This window comes from Pelodiscus sinensis, chromosome 2 (genome assembly GCF_049634645.1).
Source record: "Pelodiscus sinensis isolate JC-2024 chromosome 2, ASM4963464v1, whole genome shotgun sequence".
Lineage (NCBI taxonomy): Eukaryota > Metazoa > Chordata > Testudines > Trionychidae > Pelodiscus > Pelodiscus sinensis.
Genome location: NC_134712.1, coordinates 139,384,622 through 139,402,122, shown reverse-complemented (window position 1 = coordinate 139,402,122; position 17,501 = coordinate 139,384,622). Strand labels below are relative to the sequence as shown.

At 38.4% G+C, this 17,501-nt stretch overlaps 1 protein-coding gene across 4 annotated transcripts in view; it reads left to right on the top strand.

Moving 5' to 3' along the window:
* The window catches only part of SLC12A7 (solute carrier family 12 member 7), a 165,859-nt gene that overhangs the window by 80,309 nt on the left and 68,049 nt on the right, over positions 1 to 17,501 (top strand). For all 4 annotated transcript variants that reach the window (XM_075921508.1, XM_075921509.1, XM_075921511.1 and 1 more), the window contains 8 exons: positions 472 to 566; positions 2,783 to 2,905; positions 6,000 to 6,146; positions 7,487 to 7,541; positions 10,207 to 10,337; positions 13,168 to 13,409; positions 14,695 to 14,906; positions 16,873 to 17,040. In XM_075921508.1, coding sequence (XP_075777623.1) covers positions 472 to 566; positions 2,783 to 2,905; positions 6,000 to 6,146; positions 7,487 to 7,541; positions 10,207 to 10,337; positions 13,168 to 13,409; positions 14,695 to 14,906; positions 16,873 to 17,040 — 1,173 coding nt within the window. The remainder of the gene's footprint in view (positions 1 to 471; positions 567 to 2,782; positions 2,906 to 5,999; positions 6,147 to 7,486; positions 7,542 to 10,206; positions 10,338 to 13,167; positions 13,410 to 14,694; positions 14,907 to 16,872; positions 17,041 to 17,501) is intronic.

Sequence of the window (17,501 nt, the reverse complement as noted above, 5' to 3'; positions counted from 1 at the left end):
ACCTGAGCTTCATCCAACTAATGCTCTCATGAAAAACCTTAATTATGACTTCAGCAATGTTAATGTAGATTAACTCTCAAACTGAGTAAACAAGAGAGTATGAAGGCACCAATAAGTTTTGTATAAAAGTGCAAGTGGAGTCTTTTCTTGTTCCATTTGCATTTCTATACGGTTAATGTATGGTTGGGTAAGCTGAGTACAGATACAAACTTAACCTTAAGTGTCATTGAACAATGTTTTGCTTTAATTTATATTTTAGCAATTTTTTCCACATTTTTTACCTGGCTTCAAAGGCCAGCTAAGTAACTGGTCTGATTATACTTGGTATAAGTTACGCCAATACAGAGGCTTAATAAGTGCAAAATTAGCTAATGTTTTAAGAACTTTTCTGAGGGTTCCAAGTTTCAAGAACTTTTCTGAGGATAAGCATTGCTTCTTCCTTTTTTTCTAACCATTTCTAATTTCCACCAGGAGATGGGATCCCAAAGGAAAGTAGCCCATTTATTAACAGTGCTGAGATGGACAGAGAAAACATCTATGAAGGGAAAAATATGGCTCTCTTTGAGGTAACTTTCAGAATTTTTATAAGAAGTTACTTTGTGTATTAAATTACAGAGCACTTTCAGGTTATTTTTAGAAAGCTAGAGCTGCATTTGCTGAAAATTAGGCACTTTTATTGACTTCAGTGGAACAGAATCAAACCCCTTATGAGTACCACAGTACATTAATGGCTAAATATATAGGACAGCAAAGATAGCTAGACTTCTTCTAAGACAAGAAAATTATGAAACAGAAAGGTTATTGATCAGATATAGCTCAGCTGTAATGTTAGGTCACATACTTGTAATGTATTTCATAGTGCAGATGTTTCTACTTCCTAATGTAAAACTGTACTGAGCAGGCCATGTGTTATTTTATAGTAAGCACTTTAAAGGAAGTGAGAAAAAATACTTGGATTCATTTTCTATTAATTCAACTGTATATTTATAATGATATTAGCATATGCAGTAACTTAATGAAGAAGGATTTTCTCCATAAAGTATTTAGCAATTTTGCAGTATTTGCCTTGCTATAATCTATATTATTTTATAGCTGTAACATAAAACAACACCTCACACCCTACAACAATATGGTTTGTCATACACTATCAGTCTGAAATAGATTATTTGGTAACTCACACCTAGAAGTAGGTGCCAAGTGTCCGGTATTGGCCCGGGATTTAAAGGCGCAACAACTTTGGTCCCTGTATTTTTGTTTTCCCCAACATGTTTGGTATTTTTTGTGAAACTATCTGGCAACCCTACCTAGAAGCACTGATGAAGGAAGCGCACTTGATTAAAGTTTTGGGATCCAACAACTCCCCCTATATAGAGTGAACAGAGAACACTATGAACCTGTGTGGTTGGCAAGGGAATGCAATATCACGTTGAATTCATAGGAGGCTCCTTGTGGCTCATGCCTAGAAGTGAAGGATTGATGTGAATTGGAAAGCATAGTTATCATACATACAGTATCTTATCTGGCCTAATGGGTTGAAAGGTGCACAGACTGAAATGCCTTAGTCAGCATCTGGCACAAATGTGGAGCAGGAGACAGAATCTGAGCAGAAGACAGAGTCTTAGTATTCTTTGGTGCTATAGTAGCTTCATTGATTCAAGAGACCTTTTGCTTATCTGATGTCTGACCCAGAGGCTTTTTGATTTTCACCTGTTTATAGATGCGCGTGGTGGTACTGAAGTCTGCTTTGCAAACCTGGAAACTCAAGGTTTCTATGCTGAAGATGTCCATTGTAGGCTCTGCACAGAGCCCTGGTTGGAGACCTCTAGCAGTTTCCCAGACACTGTCCTATAGAGCCGCTTCTGTTTCCAAGGGTGGGGAAAAGGAGTGATTATTTCTTTACATCTATCCAGAGGATGGCTGTCCCTGAGACAGAAGAGACTCTGGGCATGTGCTGTAGACTCAGAAAAGATCACAGAGAGGAAAGGCATCAATTACATTCTTTTTTAGGACCGTTCATGATTATCACTGAACGGGGCCAGTGTGCAGTCATACACTGAATGTTAAAGACATGAGGGCAAAACAATTTGTTAACACAAGAATTGTTAAAATCACATAAAATTGCCTACGTGATCTGTAAGCTGTATACATTTAGCTATGTACAGCTATGATTTTTGTAGTAGAAAACTCTGACTCAAACATCTTCTCAACTCTGAAGAGTTCTCAAATCTGAAGTTCTCAGATCTGAAGTTTGCTGTGTTTTTAATTATTGAATACAGGGCTTCCCTTCTCCCAGAAAGGAACAGTAAGAAGAAAACCCTATTGTGCATAAGAAAACTTCACTTACAAAATAATATTAAAGCAGAGTTATGTATATTAGAGGGAGGAATTTGGAACCAGAATGTTTATTCAGTGAACTGTTACCTATTAGTCCATTGCAGACTGATCTATGAAGACACATCTCCAAATAGGAATTAAATCTTTTATTAATTGAACAAAATGTAATTGTCCATTTCCTTGATCATTTAGTATATAATAGTCTGAATTAGAAAATAAAGTGTCACAATTTTATTTTGTGGAATTGTACACACTGTACACTTAAAGAAGCTTCAGAATTTTTGCTAAAAATCGACTAGATTTTCCAGCAACAGGTACTGTATTACAATTAATCAGGATTTGGAATGTGAAGCTTTGAAAAACTTATATGAAATGGCTAATGTTTTAAATTGTTTTTATTTACTAGTTAAGTATTGCTGTATATTAATATTTTTCAAAATCCCAACAGGAAGAAATGGATAGCAACCCCATGGTATCATCTCTTCTTAATAAGCTAGCAAATTATACAAATCTAACTCAGGGAGTAGTAGAACATGAAGCAGATGAAGACAGCAAGCGAAAAGAAATCAAGGTACCCAGACTTTGAAAATTATAATTATTGTGTAGTATTTTCATTACTGTGCTAGGCATTGTGTAAACACAAGGTAGACATGGTTCTTATCCTGAACAGTTAATCCTCTTAGGGCTGATCTGCACTACAAAGTTAGGTCAACTTAACGACATCACTCGGAGTTGTGAAAAATTTCACCCCAATGCAATGTAGGCCTGCTCTATACTAGAAATTTAATGGCCATAGCTAAATCTCTTAGGAGTGTGAAAAATCTACATCCCGAGAGACATAACTATAGTGACCTAACACTTGGTATGTTTTACATTTACTTAGCTCGCTAAATAAGGTATTCATATATGTTTTATCTTTTATTTCCTTTTACCCAATTCTGACTGCGCTTGCTGCCACCCCACGCTGCTGGCTTTTGTATCAGAGCTCTAGCGTGGGATAGCAGACGGCTCTCTGGGAATGGGACAGGAGCCGATATGTGCTGGGAGCCCACTAACAAGCTGGCTTCCATCATGCATCGGCTCCCAGAGACTCCGCTGACACCTCACAATGGTTACACAGTTTTCAGCAGTTACACAGTTATCCAATTACCCCCTTTTAAACATCCTCAGTGGCTACACGAGTGATCTTATGGTGGCAAAGCTGCATTGGTATGGCTGTGCAGCTGTAAGCATGTTAGTATAGACATGTCCAAAGAGAGATCCATTTATGTATTCTAAACTGAGGAGAGTAGCAGCATTGTAAGCAATGTTTATACAAAGGTTACGTAAAAGAAGAATAAAACAAAATCTTTGTACAGTAAACTTCCGATAATCCGGCACCTTTAGGACCCAGGGGGTGCCGGATTATCAGATATGCCGGATTATCAAAAGGGGGGGGCTATGAGGGGTCTGGAGTGGGGTGGGAGGGAATGCCACCCCAGACCCCTCATAGCCCCCCCTTACGATAGTCCGGCTCTGCCCCAGGCGTCCCTGATTCAGCTGCTGCTGTTCAGTTTCAGCAGCAGCTGAATCGGGGATGCCTGCAATAGAGCAGCTGGGGTGATGCTGGGTTGGTCCCGCAGCCCTGAGGGGTGGCGCTATGGCACCAACCCAGCAGCACTCCAGCTGCTCTTGGGGATGCCTGGGACAGAGCAGCTGGGGAACTGCCCGGTTGGTCCCGTAGCGCTGCCCCTCGGGGCTGCGGGACCAACCCGGCAGCACCCCAGCTGCTCTTGGGGACGCCTGGGGCAGAGCAGATGGAGTGCTGCCGGGTTGGTCCCGCAGCGCCAAAGGACGGCTCTGCGGGACCAACCGGGCAGCACCGCAGCTGTTCTGCTCCCGGCTTCCACGATTCAGCTGCTGGTCAGTTTCAGCAGCAGCTGAATGGGGGAAGCCTGTCCGGCTGTCCCAGCACTTCTGGGTTCCTGATGGTGCCGGACCATCAGGAGTCCCGGAGCATTGGATGCCGGACTAATGGAGTTTTACTGTACATACATTAATAAAATAACGACAGCATATTTTTCTTGCTAACTCTGGAATTTTTGAAATATCTCATCTAAAAAACTTAATGAAAACATGTTTTGAGTCTTTTGATCTTGCCCCTTCTGACTTCTTTGCCTGCCCTTTTCCTCATGCCCTGGTATCTTGTCCTGGGATCCAGTGTTCCCAACACTTGCCATTACTTCTAAAAGCTCAAAATAAGAAGGCAAATACAAACAATTCAAAGTATTTTTTAAAATAATATGCTTTATGATTTTTTTACTTTTGGGTTATGAATATGGGGTCTATAATTATGTTTCTCCCCCCTTCTTTGTTGTTTCAAGTGATCTCTTCTCTCATTCTCAGTTGTCTTGGTTCTCTTGCTACACTCCGTTCTAATCTGTGTGTTGAGTTAAAAGGAATTAGAATTAGATTTTAACAGACACTCGTACTTCCTCAGGTTTTATTTGATTTATGTTCTTTAATCAGAGGAAATGTCCGTGTTCAAAGTAGAAGTAAAGGCTCACTGGCTTATTTATATCAAGTGAAGTTATTTCTCTGTTTCATGTTTGGAAATCTAATCTATCAGACCAAACACAAAAATGGCAGCCTAATTGAGGAGTCAGACTGGACACCATCATTTTCTATGGAAATGAAGCTTTCATTTCATTTTTAAAAAAGCCACAAAAACAAAGAAATAACAAATACCGGGTTGTTTTAGCCCTTATGGAACTGAAGAAAACATCCCCCCAGCTTCCAGGAGCCTTCTGTATCCTCCCAACTCCACCCAGCCATCATGGGCCCCTCCCCCACCTACTTCTGGCATTGCTGTCAAAGGATGGGGAGGAGGGAATGTTTTGAGGCAGGGAGGCTACTTACCCAATCTGGTGGCAGGTAAAATGGTGGAGCCGCAGCCCTGCTGGCCACTATATTGGTGGTATGGCTGCCCCCAGTGGCCACTCTGTGTATAGCTCTCCCTTGCAGGCTCGCTGCTCCCAGTGACCACTCCCATAATTGTATCTTTCCTCGCTGTGTCCCTCCCTTTCATATCCCTCCTCTCTCTGACTCCCTTTCCATGGAATGGAAAATGGTCCCATTCCCAGTATATACCATTTTCTTGGCACAACCAAACCCTAGCATTGCTTTATGTTAGGATAAGAGGAAGCTGCATATCATATTTGTTGGTCCTAGTTCTTACTGTTTAAGAGGAATTCTTGAACAAGCAGACTTGCAGATGGACAGACAGACATTACTAAAATATATAGATAGATGTGGCATATTGGATCAATTCTGTGGTCCGGCATCCTGTCTCAAACAGTGACCAACATTGATCCTTCAGAGAAAAGTACAAGAAACCTTGTGGGAGGGAGGTGTAAAAAATATGAGACTTATATTAAGGTCTCCTCTTAATTCTTAATAGAGACTATCTTAGTGCATAAACTGTTTTCTATTTTTATTAAACCGTGGTATTACCGATTATCTATAAAACTAGAAATCCTGGGAACTTCACCTCTGGTTTTGCTTACTCCTTACTAAAAAAGCCTTATGTTACAAGTCATTGTGAGTTTGCTAGATTGTAGTGAGATATCTGGCCTTTTGTTTGAAAAGGAATAGTCTATGTGGAATTTATATTTTGTTTGTTTTAGGCTCCACGAATGGGCACTTTTATTGGTGTGTATCTTCCCTGCTTGCAAAATATTTTGGGAGTAATCCTTTTCCTACGTTTGACGTGGATTGTTGGAACATCTGGAATTCTTGAATCTTTCATCATTGTGTTCATGTGCTGTGCTTGTGTAAGTAAAATTTACTTTCTTATGCATTTACCACTGATTAAATCCGATTCTATGCTACTGCCACACCTATTCCCCGCTCTCATCCTTGGGACAAGTAGCAGGCAGAAACTTTTTACAGAGCTCAAAGAGTAGCACAGATGGGAGTTACACTGGGTTAAAATACTAGCCTACCTTCTGCATCTTTTAGCATGTTCCTTTACTTATCGTCTGTAAGCAGTTTGTATCTTGAAATGTAGCTGCAAGCACTATCTGGCAGTTGGTGTGCATGCTGTGGTGCAACAAAGTGAGTCCTCCCACGCTATTTCTCTGCCTTGATTGATAGGACACACAGCTGTCCCTTTGCGTATTAGAACTGCTCAGGAATTTTCTGACAGGATGGCCAGAAAATGTAATTCACTGAGACAAATTTTTGTGAAAAGGTAGCAGATTAAAGACAGCTTTCATTGGGAAATGTTTCTTAGATTCTCAGGATGGACTTTCTGGTAAAAAAGACTAAAACACACAGTTTAATCCAGAATAGTCAGTATCTCAGTGGTGAGGCCACTCACCTGGGAAGATGCTGATTCAAGTCCTTACTCTCCCTGATTGAAAGCAGCAACTTAAACTTAAAATTTTCACATCCCTTGTGACTAGCTACATAATTGCAAAGCTATAGATTTTTCTGGAATGGATGTCTTGGAATTTCTCCAGTTTGGTGTTAAAGATGGGACATTATGGCACTCACATGGGATCTGGAAGGCAAAGGCACTAGAATAAGTAGTGTAGGCTAGGATGGGGTATCTCTGAGTCTTTTGAAAACTCTTTTTTTGAGGATTTTTGAAAAGGTTTTAATTTTGTGCCAGTGCAGAATGGAAAAGTAGTTCGAAATTTAAAAAGTGTTCATTGGATAGGAAAACCGTTTCTTGCCCAAATGTAATTGTTGTGGAATGTGGAGCTAGAAGTAAAACACACGATGATAATGATGAGGCTTGGTCATTTGTTACTACTTACTATTTAATTAGAACAATATTTTATTTGGGTTGTTTTCTGGTTAATATTGAAATTCCTCAAGGTTTTCCTTTCTTCTCAGTTATATATTCAAAGGTTCTGCTTTGAACTGACCCATACTTCTTTAAGTACTAAACAGCTATTTAGTGTAAGGGTCAATGCTCAACTGACATCAGAATCAGTTAGGGGGAAAAAATGCATGTATTCTTGAGCTCCTGTCATCACAAAGCTGTGAAGATATTCTCCAAATTCCAGTTTATCTGCACCAGACCACTGGGCTTGTCCATCGTTGGTAGTTTTTAAAGAACTTTATTATGTTACATTAAACATTGTCAATAATGGTTTTTCCACAGACTATGCTAACTGCAATTTCAATGAGTGCAATAGCAACAAACGGTGTAGTTCCAGGTAATTACAATTTTTAACCTGAATTTTAAACCTAAAGTTGTTATAAATGCACTTTTAAAGGTAGAGAGCAAATCCAACATATTCCTAGGTGAATTGTTCCAATGATTAATTGCCCGCATGGCATAAAAATTAATGCCTTATTTCTAGTCCAAAATTGTCCAGCATCCAACTGCTGTATTGTTGTTATGCCTTTTTCTGCTAGATTACGAGCAATCTAAAATTAAGAAACCTCTTCCTCATGTAGATGGTGATCAAGTCACTTCTGAGCCTTCACTTGGATAAAATTTAAAAAAAAAACAACCAAATAGTTCTGTGGCACCTTAGAGCTAATATATATATCAGTGGGGTTTGCCCACGAAAGCTCATGATACTATATATATTTTTGTTAGTCTCTAAGGTGCCACAGGACTACTTGTTGTTTATAAAGTTACAGACTAACACAACTACCCCTCTGAGACTTGACAACTAAATAGATTGAGAAGTTCTGTTTAAGGCACGTTTTCCACACCAGAAATCTTTAATATATTTTCTGAATTCTTTCCAATTTTCAATTTTTTTGGAATTTGGGACACCATAACCATTGGAACAACTTACATATTGATGTGACACATTCTCCATTTCTTGAAACTGCTAAATCAGGATTGGTTCCTTTCTAAAAGATATGTTCTAGCTCAACCAGAGCTATGTTATGGGCTTGATACAGGAATTACTGGGTGAAACTGGATGACTAGTAACATGCATGTAGTCAGACTAGATTATCATAATAGTCTCTTATTAAAAAGTATGAGTCTGTATAATAATGTAATATATATAGAGTACTACTGCACAAAACATAAAATTTCAATAGAAAAAATAAATGAAATCTTTATGCAAAAAGTGACCCTATGTCCTTTTTTATCATATGATGCCCCCTATTATCCTAGATACAGTAGACTTCTGATAATCCGGCACCTTTGGGACCTAGGTGGTGCCGTCTTATCAGATAGGCCGGTGTATCGGGAGGTTGTGGTACAGCTGCACGGCTTAACAGCTGGCTAGGACACAATCTCCCTCCCTCTCCTCTTCCCTTTCTTCTTCGCTTCTCCTCCGTGCTGTAACCTGATTCTCTTCCCCCTCCCCTCTCCTTCCTTTTCACTGAAGCAAAATGCTCTTCTCCATACTATAACATGATCCCACTCTTTCCCCCCAACCTTGTGCATGGTCCCAGTATAGCCAGCACGTGCTGAGCAGCAGGCTTTTAAATTAGCTGGACAGGAGCACTTGACATTTTGATGCCGGAGTAACGGGAGTGCTGAACATTTGGATGCCGGACTATCGGAGTCTTACTGTACTTCTTTCAGAACTCCTGAAATGTCCTATTTGTTCATTTAATCAATCAAAATGTTAAGTTTTTTAATGTTTCTTCAACATCTCTTGCTGTGCCAAGTAGAATTTAGTATGTGTTTATATAGAACAAACAGCCCAATTGAATGAATATTCAGGAGGATGAACAGTGTTTGGAATGAAGAGGAAAAAATATAGATTTTATCAAAGTTGTTCCTTTGCTCAAAGGGAAAGTCCTTAACACTGTATCAGTCAGTGTTCAGTGATTAAATGAGATCACAAACTTATTGGAAAAAGTACTCCACTTTGAGAAATAAGCATATGTTGAATCAAAAGCTGAGAAATAGCAACATCAAAACATCTTTTAACAAAGAATATATTAGTTAAAGAGATTTCACAACAGTACTTGTATTAGGTGAATTGAAATACTAGGGTTTTTTGTTTCTTTTTGCAGTGCAAATATTTGTTATAAAAATAAATATAAAGTGAGCACTATACAGTTTGTGTTCTTTGTTGTATTTGAAATCAATATATTTAAAAATGCAGAAAACATCCAAAATATTTAAATAAATGGTATTTTGTTGTTGTTTACCAGTGCAATTAACTGTGATTAATATCTTGACAGCTCTAAATTTTCAACTTGTTTTGGGTAAATAGTGAGAACATCCCAGCAGAGCTGGTTGTGGGAAATAAAGTTGGGTCAAAGTTCTTGAGCTGATTTAGTTTAAATTAAATGTAAGGATAATGGAAATAGGTGTGTCTGATTTGTGATTTCAAAAGAAAAATGAAAGAAATTGGTTGAAATCAGTTGGATCGAAGAGCTCAAGGTCTTAAATGTGGAGGAGGGTTAGAAACTCTTTCAATCAAGAGTACAAAACTATCTGAATTTTACATTCCAAGACAGGGAGAAAAAAAATGTAGAGCGAGGCTCCAGACCCAACTGGGTGAATATTTATATCAAAAAGTTTATTGGAAGCAGTGTGTCTCTGGGGAATGGAAAGAAGGATTGATCAGCAAAAAAGCTACATTTTGGAGGCCTACTTAAGCTACCTTGAATCTAGCTAGTATTGGTAACAACAATAGCGAAGATAGCAAAGAGTAGGCTAGTGAGCTAATTTCATATCCTGGGTCTGTGCCAGACTTGAACTACCTCCACTGAAGTCTACATTGCTATTGTTACCCATGCTAGCTGGATTAAAACTGTAATACACAGATTTTTACAAAATAATTTGTTTAAATTTGGGACCAAAGTTGACCTGGCAACGCAAATGCATTGTCTAGGATGTGATGTGCATCTCTCAGATTCTGACCTAATTTTAATTTTACTTTTTTTATTTCACAGCTGGTGGTTCTTACTATATGATTTCAAGATCTTTAGGGCCAGAATTTGGTGGAGCAGTGGGACTCTGTTTTTACTTGGGTACAACTTTTGCAGGAGCCATGTATATTCTTGGTACCATTGAAATTTTGTTGGTAAGTATTTTAGCTTTTAAGATTAACTAAATTCCATTGTTTTTTAAACTTATCACAGGTATGGCCAAGTTTCCTTTGGTCCCATAAAGTTTGTTTATAGTCACCGGCCTTAGCTCTCATTGTTCTGTGCTATTATTGAGGCCTAATTAATCCCTAAATGCCTTCTAATAGCCCAGTAAGCAGTGGAAGTGATGGTAATGCTGCTAAACATTATTGACCTCCCAAGATTGCACCGTTCACAGATGCTACGCCTCTGCTTTTACTCCATTTTAAAGGTAGAGCAGCAACAGGGTTTGCTCTCGGGGTCAGAAGCTAACCCCATTGAGGCTCTGCAGTTCCCCTCTTATCAACAAATCGAGTAGTCGATGGAAATTCCATTGACTACTTGATTAGCTGACTAAACACAATTTAACATCGCTAGTTAGGCACTGGTCAGGTCCCGACGGTGCTGGAATAGAGAGGTTCAACCTGTAGTTTTAAAATAGCAATAATAGAGAATGTGACTGCAGTGAATGTTGGAGTTGACTTTAGATGAAATGTGACCCTTGGAACTTGGAAGATCTGTTGTTGTGTAAAAGGCATGGGAAACTATCTAGCAAGGAATGTAATCCATAGTAAATGTAGTTTTTTAAAATTGGCAATGCTAACTCAAGATTGACATCAGAGTAAATAGGAGCATTGGAATTTGACAGTTTTACTGCCTTGTATTGTGATGGTTTCACCTCCCCCGCCCTCCATCTCCATGCTTGATGAAATTGATTTATGGATACAATATGCATAAGAAGATTTGGACAAAATACCTCATGTAACTTATCAATCTTAATGTCACCATCTGCTGGAGCTATATATCTTATTTTGGTGTTAGTATCATTCTTGAATGTAAAGTTAGAAATAAGGGACAGGAAATGGTTTATGTTTTTAAATGTACAAATGAAGCAGTTAAGAGTGTTTCCACTGCCAGGATACCTCAATGTCTGGGTAATCACCTGTAAACAGCCTCCATGTCCTTTAAGTCTAAGCAGTGGTTGGTCTGAGGAAGACATGTGACCATCCCAACTGGTAGGATCTGACCAGGCAATTTTCCATAGAAATTGAGAGAGAGAACTACAGGTTCCCATCCAAAGTGGAATCTGCAAAACAATTGGAAGGTAGCTGTCCCATTGTCTTTGGCTGGCTAAACACTCTTTAAGTAAATGAAGCAGTGCACATCAGTGCAAATGAAGTGGAACACTTTGAGAAATACTGCTCTAAAACCTAAATAGAAACCGGCAAGTGGTGAGTTCCTATGGGTTCCTAACTTTTTTGTTTTCTTTAAAATCCTTGTGGTACACTTCATAACCATGGACATAAATTGCCTAAGGGAGTTGTGAAATGTACATGGCTGGAGATATTTAAAAGCAGGTTAGACATGTTGATCTCTAAACGGTACTTGATCCTGTCATGAGTGCAGGGGACCAGACTTCATGACCTCTCAAGTTTCCTTCCAGTCCTGTGAATTGATTATTCTGTGATAATATCTTTTTTGCTATTTGATCAGATATTCTTATCAGATGTTGTAATAAAGAATCATTTTTAATGCCTTAGTTACTGGTGCAGAAGAATTCCTACCTTTTTTTGTGCTGAATAACTGCAAACTTCATACATTGTACATTTCTGTATCAAGTCATATTTTTGGAAATAAGTTTTCTCAAAAAATAAAAGAATGTGAAAATCAGATTTATAATGCAACTCCAATTTTACTTTAAATTTGATGCTTCTTCCAAGAAACATTTTAATTTTTTGGGTGTCATGTTTTAAGTACCCTACTTAAACCATTTGATTTTTTTAAAATAATTAATTCAGGTTGAGGGCTTGTAAAACTACTTTGAAAAATAATGATATTGCAACTTCAGATTATACTTTATAATGAATTAAGTTATTATTACTGTTTTAAAAAATACTACTAAGAAGATATCTTACTTGAATTTTACAAAATATATGGAAAATTAAGACCCTCATCATGCAAGCTTAAGCAGGTATTTAACTTAGGTCAGCTGAATAGTCCCATGATTTAACTGGAACTACTTCATATACCCAAAGTTAAGCACATGCATAAATGTTTGCAGCATCTGAAGTTAAAATTGTAGCTTTTTGTAGTTTTTCTCAGTGGTACCACTTGAACGCAATTATATGTCTGACTCTGTTATCAAAAGAACAGGTTTTTATGTTTTCATTAAATAGCTATTGTACAGCAAAATACTTTTTCATGCTATAACCTTTACTGTTGGATTAAGAATGTCTTGCTTAATTACAAGCTGTTTTCTTTAGAAATAGTCTGTGTTATATAACAAATATTAAACACAGCAATATTAAAAATTGGTCACATTTTCAAATCAGGTTACTTTTAATGACCTGTAACTGAAAAACAGTCTGCAGAGATATCTCTTTGGCCTAAGAATAAATTGGGTAATTTTCAGGTTTAATTAATCTTTTTTGTGAAGCCTCAGGAGGCTAATAAAAGGGTATATTATGAAACCTTTCTTACAGTTCAACATCGAAGCCATAGTTTTGACTCGATAATAAAAAACTGTTGGAAATAACCCTTTTCTTAATCATATTGTCCTTCAACAGATTGAGAAGCTTTTTTGTTTCTTCAAATCCCATGTCCTTTTTTCACTGTTGGTATATCTTTTCCTCTGATACAGGGATCAGTTTTTGAAATACTAAAGCTAGTATTGCAGATAAATTCTTTAATACATTTTTAATATCTCTAAACCCAAGAAAACATTATTGTAAAAGGTTGGGCGCCTTATAAGAAAAGTTTTAATATTTAATTTGTTTTCTTTTGTAGACATATATTTCTCCCAGTGCGGCTATATTTAACGCAGAAGATGCTGATGGAGAAACAGAGGCCATGTTGAACAACATGAGAGTTTACGGGACGTGTATCATTGCTCTGATGGCCATAGTAGTCTTTGTAGGAGTCAAATATGTTAACAAACTTGCACTGGTCTTCCTAGCATGTGTGATTCTTTCCATCTTTGCCATTTATGCTGGTGTTATTAAAACTGCTTTTGACCCACCAGACTTTCTGTAAGTGAAATAATATTTTAATTTTTTTGCGGAAAACAAATCTGAGCTGTCTACACTGACTTTTGCCCGAACGGGAGCAGCATAGTATTTCCGCAAGAACATTGACAATCTTACATGAGATCGTCAGTGCTTTTGCGGAAATTCAAGCGGCCAGTGTAGACAGCTGGCAAGTTTTTCCGGAAAAGTGGCTGATTTTCTGGAAAAACTGGCAAGTCTAGACACAGCCTATATGTATAGTATTTTTTTCCTAGGGAGTTGGCTAGGTGTTGGAGTGTGCACCACAATCTGGCACCTCCTGAGTTTGAGTGCCAAAAACCAGCATGAGTACGTGTTATGTCAATATTAAGACATTGCTCAAAAAGGGTAGAGTGATGGCAGTGTGGATAACTTTATTTCCCCCTTTAATAGTGTTAGATGGAATCCTGTTGGTGAAATGACTGGGCTGGAAAAGGTGAAGATCTTATACTAGGGTATATCTGCACTGCAGCGTTTTTCTGGAAAAACGGACTTTTTTCCGGAAAAACTATACTTACATCCACACTGCTATTGTGTTCTTTCGACAGAAAGTTGAAAGAACAGAGGGGTTTTTCTGACAGTGGTAAACCTCTTTCTATGAGGAAGAAGCCTTTTTCTGAAAAAGCTTTTTCGGAAAAAGGAGTGTATGGATGCAGAAGAGGGAGTTTTTTTTGTTTTTTTGTTTTGTTTTTGAAAGAAGAGGCCTCCAGGAAATAACACAGGTGCTCTGGTGGCCACTCTGTTCATACTAATCACAACTTAAATGCAAGATAGCATCCACATTGATTGGATGCTATCTTTCGAAAAAACACATCGCTATTTTGTTGCACTTTGGCTGTGTAGATGCTCTCTTTCTAAAAAATTTTTTCCGGAAGATCTCTTCCAGAAAAGCTTCTTCCGAAAGAAGCTTGCAGTCTAGACATAGTGTCAGCAACTGTGAGGTTGGCATTGTAAAGGCTTGTGTATTAATGGAACATGTTGGGGTGTTGCTTAAAGATGGCAGAGTTGAAGTTGCAAGGGCCAACCTTATTTTCTCCTTTTAAGTTTTGCTCAACTCAGAATTGTGCAAGGGAGCAACATACCACTGAGCACTTTACAATTCTGCATTAACTTAGTGTTTGCCATAGAATTAATAATGCTATAATGTGCATAACTTGTGTCATATGGTAAATGAATTTGCTAGAGAATAGACTTATCGACCAAGCTAAATGAGAACAAATTCACTATATATAACCAACTCTCCCCCCCATTTCATTTGTTTCACATGTAGTATTTGTCTTCTTGGAAACCGTACATTATCAAGACGCAACTTTGATATTTGTGCCAAATTTATTGAGGTAAACAATGAAACAGTGACAACAAAGCTATGGAGTCTCTTCTGCGACGGTCCCTCGCTCAATGCCACTTGTGATGAGTACTTCAGCCTAAATAATGTTACAGAAATTCAAGGGATTCCTGGAATTGCTAGTGGAGTCCTAATTGGTAAGTCTGAAAACATAGCTAGAGATGGGACACTAGATGGGATGGGCGCTGTTACCACAAAGAATTCTTTCCCACTTGTCTCTGGACTATTTTTACTCAGATGCTTGGGGTCTAATTGAGCAACATATTTGGGATGGAGATTCCACCACCTCCTTAGGTAACCCATTGCAGTGCTTTACCAACCTCTTTGTGAAATATTTTTTCCTACTATCCACTGCAATGTCTAATAACCTAATTCCTCCCCCCACTGCAACTTGAGACCATTGCTCCTGGTTTCTTGATTGTCAACAAGTATTTTTGAAAGCAGCTGAATGGCTGCCCATGAACAATAGCTACGGAAATTAGCTGGCACTCATAGTATAGATATAAAGTGTGGCCACCCATCAGAAAAAAAAAAAAAGCTGATGGAAGATACCACGGGGAAACTAATGCTATATTCCTGGTGTTTTCAGAAATGTTCCCAAAATGTCAAGCAAGGGTTTTATACCCAGAGAGGTCATCTGATGCTAAGTGTAGATTGTAGTTTACAACATTGTCTGAAATTTATGTTTCTTATGTAAAAATAGTAGGGAGAAAAAAAATGGAGTAGATTTATACTTCAGACACAATTGCAGCAGAGCTCCTGTGCTGTATTGTTGACTCTTCCCACATCAACAAAATGTGTTTCTGTTGGTACAGTAAATCCATCTCTTTGAGAAGCGGTGGCTAGGTCGATGGAAGAGTTCTTCTGTCAGCCTAGCTACATCTACAGTGGGGATTATTAAATCGACCTAGCTATACCACACAGTGTGACGATCCCTACCCTTTGCTTTATGAAAATTGGCTTGTAAATATAGAGGTGCATAATTTGGAGATGCTGTGAACAAAATACCTCATGTAACCTGTCAATTTTAATATTACAGTTTACTGCATCTGTATATCCCATTTTGGTGCATATATCATTCTTGTATGTGAAGTTGGAAGGATGTAATATGAACCTGTTACTAGTTTTACATGTGTTAATGATTAACTTAATGGCTTGTGAACAGCCTGGTTTGTCCTGCAAGTCCAGAAAGTGATCGGTCTGGAGAGATATGTGACCATACCACCTGGTATTGACACCCATCTTGACTGTGATAAATTTCCGTGGAATGGGGAATGTAAAACAAAAGAGTCCCACCCCTGGGGAGAGTCTAATTAAGCAATGGGGAGCTTTCAGCCCTTGGTCTTCAGATAGCCTGGGAAATGGCTGGTCACATTCCAAAAACATACAAAGAGGGCTGGAAACCCGTCAGAGTAAAAATTGGTCTCTAACTTGAAGATTATGCCTGAAATAAAGACAGCTCATTGGAGTAAGAATCCTGCTTGCGAGTTTCTTAGTGAATTAGAACTAGCTCTGCATTTTATTTTCATTTTAATTTATTAACTTAGTTAGATCTGTCTGTTTTCACTTGCAACCACTTAAATTCTACCGTTTGTACTTACTAAAAACACTTTTGTTTGCTGTCAGGCCCAGTGTAAAATTGTTGCCTGGGGGAAAGCAACCACTGTGCATATCTTTCTTTCATTGATAAACGGGGCTTACCTGATGAGTTTTCATTGTGTAAAACTTGTACACAGAGAAAGATGGATTTATTTGGGGTTTGGATCCTGAGGACTGTGCCTTAGAATTGCATCCTCCCAGAGCTGATGTGGTTCAGTGTCTGCATTGCTCAGCAAGGGAGCAGATACTCTAACCCCATACCTTGTCTGGGAGAGACTAGAGGATCGGGCCCAGGAGGATAGAGTGGTGCATTGGCCCTGAAAGCAAGAATGCAGGTGTCAGTGGCATGATCAGCATACTGGGGAATAATCTGAAGCGGTCTTCTGTGACTAGACCTTATCACACACAGGACGTGACATTATTCACAGCTGTGAATGATGTAACTAGGTTGATCTTCTTTTTAGGCCACTTTTGTTTTTACAGCTCTCACTTATTTCCTTACAGATAACTTGTGGAGTGTCTATACGGACAAAGGGTCAATTGTTGAAAAACAAGGTCAACCATCAGTTAGTGGAATAGAAGAGACAAAAGCTGGAGGCTTTCCATATGTTTTTACAGACATTATGACCTACTTCACAATGCTAGTAGGGATTTATTTCCCATCTGTGACAGGTAAATATAACAGTTTTGCATGAAAAGATACCACTGCTGTTAATTGTAGTTTTGCTGTTGACACTTTGCTCCCTCAGTTTTGGTCTATAGGTATTATGGCTAAGTTATATGTCAGAGTAGAGGGGAGGCACAGTCTACCTTGTTAGTTCAGTGAGCTATAGCCTGAAGTAGAAACCATTTAAAATAGCATTTCCTAATTTTTTGAAAGCTGAGTTCCCTTCAAGAAAATTAAACCAATTGTCTCCTCTCAGGCCTCCACATATTGCTAACGGCCTAACCAAAATTGGTGCTAACACAAAGATTGCGTATATCTCCAGAATATAATTTTCTCTTTCTTGAAATGAATGAGGGTAATTTACCCATTTGAGCTACTCTTTTGGGTTTGTCTGCAAACTTAGGCTGAAGTTTCACCTCATATGGTTTGACTAGGATATGAGCAGTGTCTCTCTTCTTCCACTACT